At 38.1% G+C, this 11,048-nt stretch overlaps 1 protein-coding gene across 1 annotated transcript in view; it reads right to left on the bottom strand.

Moving 5' to 3' along the window:
• Positions 1 to 908: 908 nt before the first annotated feature.
• rxfp1 (relaxin family peptide receptor 1) overlaps positions 909 to 11,048 on the bottom strand; it is a 33,615-nt gene continuing 23,475 nt past the window's right edge. Inside the window, exons 5-18 of the mRNA XM_079480389.1 lie at positions 10,723 to 10,794; positions 9,450 to 9,521; positions 9,263 to 9,334; positions 8,721 to 8,792; positions 8,491 to 8,559; positions 8,189 to 8,260; positions 6,691 to 6,762; positions 6,334 to 6,405; positions 6,146 to 6,217; positions 5,472 to 5,543; positions 4,472 to 4,701; positions 2,760 to 3,170; positions 2,068 to 2,286; positions 909 to 1,506 (exon numbers count right to left, since the gene is read on the bottom strand). Of these exons, the coding sequence (XP_079336515.1) occupies positions 1,196 to 1,506; positions 2,068 to 2,286; positions 2,760 to 3,170; positions 4,472 to 4,701; positions 5,472 to 5,543; positions 6,146 to 6,217; positions 6,334 to 6,405; positions 6,691 to 6,762; positions 8,189 to 8,260; positions 8,491 to 8,559; positions 8,721 to 8,792; positions 9,263 to 9,334; positions 9,450 to 9,521; positions 10,723 to 10,794 (1,888 nt within the window). The 3' untranslated portion in view covers positions 909 to 1,195. The remainder of the gene's footprint in view (positions 1,507 to 2,067; positions 2,287 to 2,759; positions 3,171 to 4,471; positions 4,702 to 5,471; positions 5,544 to 6,145; positions 6,218 to 6,333; positions 6,406 to 6,690; positions 6,763 to 8,188; positions 8,261 to 8,490; positions 8,560 to 8,720; positions 8,793 to 9,262; positions 9,335 to 9,449; positions 9,522 to 10,722; positions 10,795 to 11,048) is intronic.

The raw sequence follows: 11,048 nt of genomic DNA, 5'->3' as shown, positions 1-11,048 counted from the left end.
TATATTCTCGCATTTTACACATAAAATATGCTTTATATGCCGATTTTTTTTCTTCCACTTCAGTAAAATTAAGAATATAACTCCACACGCTTATCAATCGTACACATTTAACAATGTGACCCAATAGGTTTTTTGTTGGAAGGTATTGGTGTTGTATAAGCGTTCATTCATAACGTTTCTTAAAGATGGGGTAACACACGCATTCTGCAAATCTCATATTAATCTGGAGTACCTATACAGTAGTTTTGCATACTTCGTTTCTTCGAAGAGTATTAAATTTGATCAAATGTATAAAAGAGAGATACAGTTGTTCGATTATTTCCGGAATAATATGAGCTGCTGTAGGCAGCCTGTGGGGACGGAACTACAGCGCGAGCACACAACGCATCATCGCATTATTCCTTCGTGTTGTTTACATTATGCAAGTAGACGCCGATTGCCAACAAAACACAGACAAATGACTTACCGCGTGCGGTTCATGTCCGGCAACATTTAGCACCGGGACTGTGACATCTATCAGTTTCAACAATCTCCAAATCCAGCATTATATCCACCGTTTATATTACATTCATCACCGAAATGCAATGAGCAAACAAACACAGTTAAACTTCCATCAACCGAGTGAAGCGTGGGTGTGCTCTTTCTCTCATGCTAGCGATTGGTCTTTCACACGGTGGATGATATGTGGGCGTGCTTTTCCAGGATAATGTCCAATAAAAGGAATAGGATCCCTGTTACGAAACAGGGATCCAGACTTATAAAAAACTATCCGAAACAAGTGCTGGGGGAGTGTATCGAGCACAAAAATACTGCGTCATACGTCCAACTAGTTTTTTAACAAGTTGACCATGTTAGGCATGAGAAGCCAGCACGTTTGACAGTGTAAAGAAGTCAAGTATACACGAAATAGCATGTTACCCCATCTTTAATGTATTACAGAATCACCTCAATGGTCCTGAGTGAGCTGTTGTTACAAACATCTTGCCACTGTCTGTTTTGTATCTCCTGCTCTTGTCTCTCAGCACTCCCCCCAACACACACAAACCCAAAAGCAAGCATTCCTTATATGCAGTGTTTCTTTATGATCCCTGTAGTAAGTTCATGCACATAAACAAACATACAAAAATGTATGCTTCGTCAATCATGAACCCTGGCTATGAGGTGGTGTGGATAGCAGGACTCCAACCGGACCACCTCACGTCCCGTTTGACACTTCCACAGGCAGTAACTGGTTCGTCCCGGAGGTATTGGCCATTTCAGATGGGTGTGGCAGGTAATCAGGTGAGCAGAGTGATTGGCTGTTTTCCTGCAGCGGCCACATTTCCTGCCATGTGAATGAAGGCAAATGCACAGGGTGGTTGCTGAGGAGGGGTCTTCGCTGTCTGTAGTTGGACCACACCTGCAGAAGCGTCTCTTTAAAGGGCCGCGTAGTCAGTGTGTACAAAATGGGGTTCAGAGCGCTGTTGATGGGCAGAATAAAGATAACAACCCACGAACTGATGGTTCCTGCAGAAAGGACATAAAGAGAAGAAAAATGATGGATTTGTGGTCATTTTTTGTTTTTCTGAAAAGTCCACTTGAATTATCATCAGAAAAAAGAGAAGTTAGGGGGACAGGGTTTTTCCGAAAAACATCTGATGTGTGTTTGGATACATCCATCATATGGCCACTAGCGGTGTAATGTAATTATGTATGTGGGGGGGCCTCAGGTCTTGACTTTGCTTAGTGCCGCCAAAATAATAGACATGACCATGACCATGCCATATAGTAAAACCAATTCACCCAGCAATTGTTGCATATAATGTGGATGAAAAGCCTATAAGTGTTTTAGCATACTGAACGCATTTAAATATGAGCCGTGAATCATATGGTCATCGCTTCACAAGTGAACGAGTCTTTGTATTACATGCACATCTGACTTGTTTGAATGCCTTTAACTTTTTCAATATAAGACATTGTGGCAAAGTGAAAACAAAAGAAAAAAATAAGCCAACCAAGCAAAACAATGTTGAAGTTTATCTTTGAGGATGGGCTGAAGACTTTTTAATGACTGCCCAAACAACTTGCCAGGAATTTCGACCTCCATTAGCGACAGGATCTTGAGGATGAAAATTGGAATCCAGCACAATGAATCAGTGATCACGATGGAGAAAAAGCGCTTGGCAATTGTCAGCTCTTTCTTGATGTGGTTGCTATATTTGGTCGTCTGTGTTCCTGTCCTCTGGATATTGTAAAACATGCTTCCATAGGCCAGCACGATGATGAGAAAAGCCACCAGATTCAGACCTATTAGAACACAGGATATGTTTAGACTATTTTGATTTATTATACCGTATATAAAAGTGGAAATACTCAATTAATGATCAAATTGCTCCAATATGAAACACAGGCACTAGCAGATTCTTTTTCAAAAATTGTTGACTAGGTCTTGAGAATAGTGCCATACTCTTTAAACACTTTTCAGGTCAAGAAATATTACGTGAATGTGTAAATGATTGAATTTTTTCTCGACTTATTTTCTCTCGCAATATGGTCAGCGAATCCAGTCCTAACTTTGACCTCTATTGACCTCTATCATACCCAACAAATTGAGCAACCGCATAGAGCATAATCTTTTGCAACAATATCTAAAACAATACTTACCATAATGACAAAACAAGATGAAGGAAAAATATACATTTGAAATAGCACGCTGAGAATTCTAATAGAGTAAAGATGTTTACTTTTACACTTTTAAAATGTCAGGTCACCACGCTCACCAAGAAAGATGACGATGGAGTAAATTTGCGCACCGAGTGTTTCCGGCTGCTCTGAATGCAAAGGGAAACATACGCCATTGGTTCCATAAAAATTTCTGAACACTCCTTTCAAGACCAGAGGTAGAAAGGGAATGATGAATCCCAAAATCCAGATGGCCACCAGTATAGTCACGGTGCGTCTGCGACCCGGGGTCAGGTAACGGAACGGGTAGACGATACAGATGTATTTCTCCAGGGTGAGGTAGGTTAGGAGCAAAACTGAGACTTCAGTGGACAGCATGGCCAGAGATCCAATCACCTGGCACGATGTGCTATCCATCCAGGTCTGGGCATGACGGTTATATTCGCCACGAAACTTCAGGTCATACGCCCCGATCATGAAGAGGTAGACGCCCATCAAACCATCTGCACCTGTGTTAGGCAAATAAAGATGAAATATATAAAAAAGGCATCTAGTAACCATATCAGGAAAAGAGCCGTGCTTCTTTTAGATTTGGTTTAAGATAGATAACGGATTGACACTTTAATGGAGTCTTCATTCGGTGCTGTCAAGCATGCTGAGTTATAAACCACGAGTAAGCAATTTGAGTAATAAAACTCTTGACTTAAAGTGAAAGTAGGCTAAAATGTAAAAGCCTCTAATAGCAGTCTGGCACTTTCCTCCCTGGTTCATTTCCCCCCTGCTGGTGCCCTAAAATTGAGTTAAAACTGCATTTCTCACTCACAGAAACGTAAGCGAGGCAAATTCGCCGTGGGGGTCAGGCTGACATGGAAAGAGGATTGAACGATCTCGAACAATTTAGCCAAAGGGAGATTCGGCTACTGGGCGCACTGTTTGGCAGCCAATAATGATTCCCAAGTCATTTATTTACATGTCTCGTTCAAAAACGTTTGTCAGGGAAAGAACTGAATGCTTTGATAGAAACAAATGTATGAGGTTCAGGAAAGTTTCATACAGTATCCTCTTATTTACATCACATCATTGAGCAGAAATCATAGAGCCAAAAGCAATTGAAAATATAATACAATGACGCAGATTAATTATGTGTGAAATTGCTTTTTGCCCCAATGCGAAAACACAGCTTATGGCTATACATTAAGCTTTGAAAAATAAAGAGGCCATTCAAGTTGAGCCTTTAATCTGCATTTCTACTAAGAAAATGCCAAGACGTATGAAAGCTGTCATTAAAAACAAGCATTTTCAATTATACTGTATATTCATTTTGAACAGATTCATGTAAGACACTAGTATGGCGATGTTTAAAAATGAATATGAAATTCTTTGCAGTAGTGAATATCTGAAATATACGATCTTAAAAATAAAGGTGCCATAAAGAAAAGAAGAAGGTTCTTCAGATTATAAAAAGGTAAGAAAGAGATGTTTGGCTGAATGGTTCTGTGTGGAACCGAAAATGGTTCTTCTATTGCATCGCAGTGACGAACCTTCAAAGCACCTTTATTTTTATGAGTTGAGCATGCAGCTAAGTTTGTTATTTTTACCACATTGTCTCGTTCTGCAAATAAAACATATTTTTATTTGGAATTTGTCCAAAAAGTATTCAAACTAAAACAAAAATGATCAATTTACTTACAATTTTTCTGAATCTACTTTTTAGATGAGGTAAATATTTGAGATTTTTCTGGTCTGTGGATGTCCAAAAAATATAGAAATTACATACTTATGTCTTTGAAACTGCTGCAAAATGTCTTACAGCATAAGGAGATGATGCACATGGCGTGAAGCTTGTTCTCCGAGCGAATGTAGGACCGCATGCAGATCACAAAGATGTTGCCGAAGCAAGTTGTTGCCGAGACAACCCAGACAAAGACACGCAGCACGATGTTGGCCAACAGGTCCTCGAAAGATGAGATGCCATCAGTGTTGGGTTTGCAGCTGCGGACGTGAGGCGCATATCCACAATACTGAAACTTCTTAAAATAGCTGGAAACAAAGGGGGGAATGTTAAACATTTTCACAGCATAATATGTCTATCTGTCTGCATGTCGATCACTTTTTAACTGTCATGTGAACTGGTTACTTTCAGCACTGAAACTTAACATGTCCTTACTTAGAAAACATGTTTATATCAGAGACTGATATGAACTTGCAATATGATATATGAACGTATTTCAGAGACAGCAAGGATGTTTTGAGACGAATTTCATAGTAAACAAAAAAGCATATCCACTTCACTCCAACCGGATAGGAAACATTTTAAATTACTTGAAAGTTTTCACACGGCGTTTTCATTTTCAACAGTGAGACTATACATGCACCATATGCAATGCAGACACCCAAGACATCATATCCTCAAGTGGCCGAAGTAGATTGAAAATAGAATTGCAAACACTCAAAGATATATTCCAGACATCTGCTATTTTGTCAGGTTCTTTCAGAACGATAAGTCACGATCATCCCCAATTACTACATCCGTTTGTGTGAGAAAAGGATTAACATGAATAATTCCTAGTATATAAAATCTTAGAGTCAATTTTCGGGGTCAAGAACTAAAGAGTCTTAATGCATTTTTAATGAGACTGTAAAAACAAACATAAGAAGACATTGGGTTTTTATCATTTGATTTATTATTGATATATTGATTTAAATGAAAAATAATGTTAACAACAAGGCATGCAAAACCGAATGCTTTTCATCCAAGTGGGTGAGAAGCACAAAAAAAACTTTAATATCTATCATAAAGCAGCACTCACATGTGAGTCAGATTTCTGAGAGGCTCAAACATCTGTCTGTGAATGTTCCCAATTTCGATTCCTTCAATGCTCCTGTGACACAGAAAAATATTCTCTTAGGGGTCCCTGTTAACATTCTGGGATTCACTTTACAAATTGTTACCCCTCTTCATGTTGTTATTTCTCCTACAAAATTGCAGTTTTGTTTACAAGGTGTTTTCTGGAAATCTTTGAAGTGTGTCCGTAGAAGCAGATTGTCCTCTATAGTGAATAGAGGTAGAGACAACGTGTACAGTGTGATGTTCGGGTACGAGCCTTGTGCTGTGCTGAGAGGGTCCGGCGCATTACTAAAATTGCAGGTGTTTTCATGTGAATGTGAGAAATTCGTAAGTGAGCCAGTGTAAGAGAAGTAAAAATGGGTATTTGTCTATATGCTCAAGTTGTGCTTGTCTTATATATGACAGAAAATATTTTAGTGTCATGCTATCACTGATTATTTCAAGCAAAACATTTGTAAGACACACTTGTTCAGATTTTAACTGTGGTTATAATACATTATCAAATTATTGTAAAGAAAAAGTGTCTGGAGAGCAGTTGAATCAAAGGAAAAGGAAAATTACTTCGTAAAAATGTCTGTTATTCAATGCAAAAAAATCACATAATCAGCATATTGTTCACATTGACTTCACACTTACAGTGACTTTAGTTTATGCAACTTGTGAAAATGGTCCACTCTCAAGTCCACGATGGGATTGCATGAAATATTCCTGGAGACGAAAGGCACAGAGAACGTGTTGAAAATAAACATCAAAGCTACAATAAATGTTCTGTTTACAGGCATTACATTGATAATGTGCACAATCTACAGTAAATAATGACTCACAGTTGAAGCAAATCTCCAAGACTGATGAAAAGGTCAGTGGGAATCGCTTCAATTCTGTTACTGGACAAATCTCTATGGGGAGAAAAAAACATTTATGCCGCATGCATTCAGAAAGGCCTTTGTTGACAGAAGTGATGAGTAAGCCAGTCTTCCAGATAACTCTTTGATGACTGGTGTAACAGGCGGCGACGGATTGAAGTGTTGACTTTGAAATGAATGAGAAAATCTATGCGAGCATTATTTTTTATCATTGCTCATTTCTCAAAAAGACCACGGAAATAGCTACTCCAATAGGCAATAGGTACTCCTGGTAATTATTTTGGCAAACGTTTATGATGGAAATTCGTAAGAACTTACAGCTCGCCCAATTTTGGAAGAAGAGAGAAAGCTCGCTCGTGGATGTAACTAATGTGGTTCCTTTGGAGGACCCTGAAAAACGAATAAACATTTATCTCTGCTGGACAGAAACGCATCGAGCAGTTCAGAGAAATTGAATGTTTTAGAACTCATTACACAACAAAAGTACACAACATGGCCATGATGATGAGAATAAACAATTACAGAAGGTATAAATGGTATCTGACCTTTAATCAGGAGAGTCATTCTTACATATAATCATTATATTATAATGAAATTATAATAGGATAATATTGCATCATATTCATGATTCAAGTCCACACAATTTGTTATTTTGCTTAATATGTATAATATGTAAATGAGTGTTTTCACGGCTGCTTGCACTTTCATTTCTCAATAGTTATTTATTTCGAACTAGCATATTTAATATTTCATTTTGTTGAATGAAAAAGAGATTTAACTCTGCTGGAAGCAGTTTACTGTACCATGTTATTATCAGTAATATTTCTTTATTATTTATGTATATTTTTTATTTTAAAACAACATATATCATAAAATATGAATAACAACATTTTGAAATTTATGATATTCTAAACAATGGATTCTGGATTTGTTTGAATTGTAAAACTTGTTTTTTAAAGCTATATTTTATGGGCTTTTTATGCCTGTAACGGGCTAGTCGCACAAGATGGCCCCGTTTAGCTTTTGCGATGCCAAAGTCTGCCGACTAATTTCGGGTCGTATAACATATCGAGTTGTTTTGTCTCAACGAAGTGCTCATTAATGTAAAGAGTATGTGTCATATCGCTTATATGTTAATTCATTTTTCATCGAAAAAACACTCATATTTGCCGGTCAAAAATCCTCCTTTTCCATTCCAGTTCTTGTGAATCTTGTGCAACGACAGAACTACTCTGCCGAATTACATAATAACATTTCTTTCATGTAAAATTAGATGTTTTTTCGTGGTTTTCTTATGAATTTGCAGTCATTTTCTGTAATTAGTTTTTACAGTTTCAATTTTTTTGTTTGAAAAAACAACACAAAAATTCTGTAAAATTGCAGCTCTTTTTTACAGTGTATAGGCCTACAGTATAGGAAAGCGTTGGGTGGAGAGATAGGATGTGGGATCTGCAAAGGACTGTCAAAATAGGAATCGAACTCGGGTGGCGTGGGCGTGTATGTAATTTTTTTTTATAAATTAAGATAGTGTAGTTTGGGTAGACAACATCCGTGTATATCCAGAGTTGGGCATTGTTGGTGGATAAATATACTGAAAAATGTGTCTGAACTTGAAAATGTATAAAAGTGCCCACAGTTTGAGGAACACCATCAGTCCTTTGCTGTTTTAATAGCAAAAACTGAGGAGACTTAAATCTTTTCCTAAAAATCGAATTTGAACCGATTTCAGGGGTTTGGGAAAGAAGGATCTTAACTTTATACAGTATAATAACCTTAATAGCCTTGGTTTACAAAAAAGAAGGGTGGGAACACTTACAACACTGTTAACATGTTACAGGACCTGAACGTTACGTTTCCCACAGTTTCTATCTTATTTCCTTCAACGTCTCTGTAATCATAAGCGCACAAAGAAAGAAGTGTGTGAGTCAAGAGATACTGTAGAAAAATGTCAAGAAAAATCTATTCTACTTATTGATTTGGATTTGGAGGACAAAGTAGTTTTCTATTAAAGCCAAAGACAACAATCACATTTTCTTCTTATCTTTTAACATTTCTCGGATGATGAAACAGGGAATAACAAGAGTGCATTTTGTGTGTTCGCGTTGCATTCAAACTCACAGCCAGTTTAATCGTGGCATCTCCAAGCAAATATCATCAAGCTTTGTGAGGGCATTGTTTAGTAACACCCTGAAAGACACACAGCACACTTTTAAATCCAAACATAACAATCCTTACAAATCCTTCAAATGCATTCATGTCGAATCCAAGATTTACATATAAACACCTTTTTTTATAATGTTAATAAAGGCTTTTTAAAATGTGAGTGACTGAAACAGCCAAGTACTCACAGGAGCACGAGTGAATGCAAACCAGAGAAGGTCAAAGATGTGATGTGTTGAATATTGTTGTTCTCCAGAATCCTTCAGGAACAAAAACGGAGAAGCTCATTAAAAAAACATTGCTGCCTCACAGTCTGAAGTGTTTTGTCCAATATTTGCTCAAATTCTCTAATTGATGCAAAAGGGCTATGATCCATAATTCAATGCCATTCAATTAGACGTGTGCTGGAAGTTCAATCAAAACTCCGGCATCTTTAGAGCAGGTCTGAACATTGCGTGAAGGGTTCATAGACTGCTAATGAGTAATAAAGGACCCACATATGAAATAGGGTGAGAACAAAGGTTTTGCTTGCTTGATCTCACCATTTAAAATGTGAAGCGATATCAGTAATTTCAGGGATTTTAATCATTCAGGAGACTTAAGGTATTGAGGTTAAACTAAGCAATTGCTTTTGTTCTTTTGACTGCCGTAAAGCATTACAGTACCTCTGGATGTATCTAAACATTTCTTTGACACCTACAAATCAGATGAGATCGTGAAAAACACTCACAGCCATTCTAATTTGTTCAAGTCCTGAAATACTCCAGGAAGTAAAGTGGTGATTCGATTATAGCTAAGATATCTGAAAAAGAAGAGATCCATTGAAAAAACTTCAGGGTGGAGACACATAATATTAATCCAAGAGTTTTAAAGTATTCGCGAAATGGATATTGAAGTCTGCTGTTGTTAAAACTCACAGTCTCGTAAGATTGTAGAGACCTCCAAAAGCATGGGGGTGCACCACCTTAATTCGGTTGTGCTGGAGATATCTGAAACATGACACGCATAGAAATCACATTCGTGAAAGATGCTGTCCTCCTTGGCTTTCTGATTATATATAATGGAATTCGTTCTATTCAGAAGACTTTAACCAAACAGCAATCTCTGGCAACCACCCACAATACCCTAGCATGTGGTTGTAGCAAGTTTCAATAAAAGGAAGGAAGGAGGTGAACGTAAAACAACTTTTAATATGACAAAACAAACATCAAGCTTAAAATGCGACACAAACACAATAACACGTCACATAAAGTCCAGGCCTGGGGGAAAGCAGGGTAAGAGCAAACTCAGAAGTTAACCCCAGAAAACGGGATACTCTGGGTTTTCGGTTTCAGAACGCGAGTTATGTCAAACCCGCGACCGCAGGGTAAGTCAAGCCCGTTTCAGAAATCGAGGTATCTTATGCTCAGAGTGAGTAACCATTGTAACCTACTCTGTCAACCTAACCTGGTCGAGGGCAGGTTTTATTTCACAAACCCGGGGTTTTTTACAATTTCCGCCCCTTTTCAAAGCACGAGCGGTGTTGAAATTGCCGGTGTTGAGGCCCCGTTACCTCACGGCTCTTGACTCGCCCTGCACGCCACAGCGTTCTTACACACTTATTCTGTAGAAGCAATAATCTAGAAAAGTTGATTGTTTTTGTATTGTACAAGCCATTTGACCATGAAGGCATTGTGCTTTCTATTCCCACAACGATTGTTTGCCACAGCTGAAGGATTAAGTCCGATCATACAACTGAGCCACCATCTGTCACTAGATAATGCATGTTTAGCTAGAGGACAAAAATACGGATTTGATTCCGTCAGAGTCAGCTGGCGCTCCTGAACCAAACAAGAACACCAGACGAAAGAAAACATCTGGGTGAGCCATGCAAGCACACAAAAACTCAACAGCATGGGGAAAGAAAAACTAAACAAAACATTGAGACAGATTTGTCAGGTTAAAAAATAACGCTCTTAAGTTCCTCGGTTTGTTTGTCTCTGCACAGATAAAACTAGTGCAGAGAACAGAAGGTTTTATTCCACAGGGAGAGTTTTATCTCACTTATACTTTACAGAGCTCCCATAGGGCGGTTCTCAAGCTAAATTTTTATAAACATCTGCGATAAAGCCAAAATGCATTTGCACCATTATAGCATCTATAAAGAAAAATAACAAGAGAGTTTTTTTGGAGGAGCTGATATGGTCTTACAGCTTTTGAAGGCTCTGGTAGTTGAAGAACATATCAGGATTCAGCATTCTCAACCGGTTCCTCTGGAGAGACCTGAAAGGAGTACAAGAGACCAAGAAATTGTTTTGGCGAAATGTGTGTGTTTGTTGTTATATAGTGCAACAGAGTACATTTCACACTGGCCGTGGCTCAGAAAGTTTCTCCCATTAATCTTCTCTATAGACGTGACAAAAACTTTTGCAGTTAAAGAGCTGGTTCATGCCACGAATCAGCCAACCAGCTCTGAGATGAACCGCAACATTAGCTTTGAACTAAGCAAACGCATCTGAAAAATGGGAAGAAAAAAA

This window comes from Barbatula barbatula, assembly GCF_947034865.1.
Source record: "Barbatula barbatula genome assembly, chromosome: 18".
NCBI lineage: Eukaryota > Metazoa > Chordata > Actinopteri > Cypriniformes > Nemacheilidae > Barbatula > Barbatula barbatula.
This window is presented reverse-complemented; position numbering and strand designations above follow the sequence as displayed.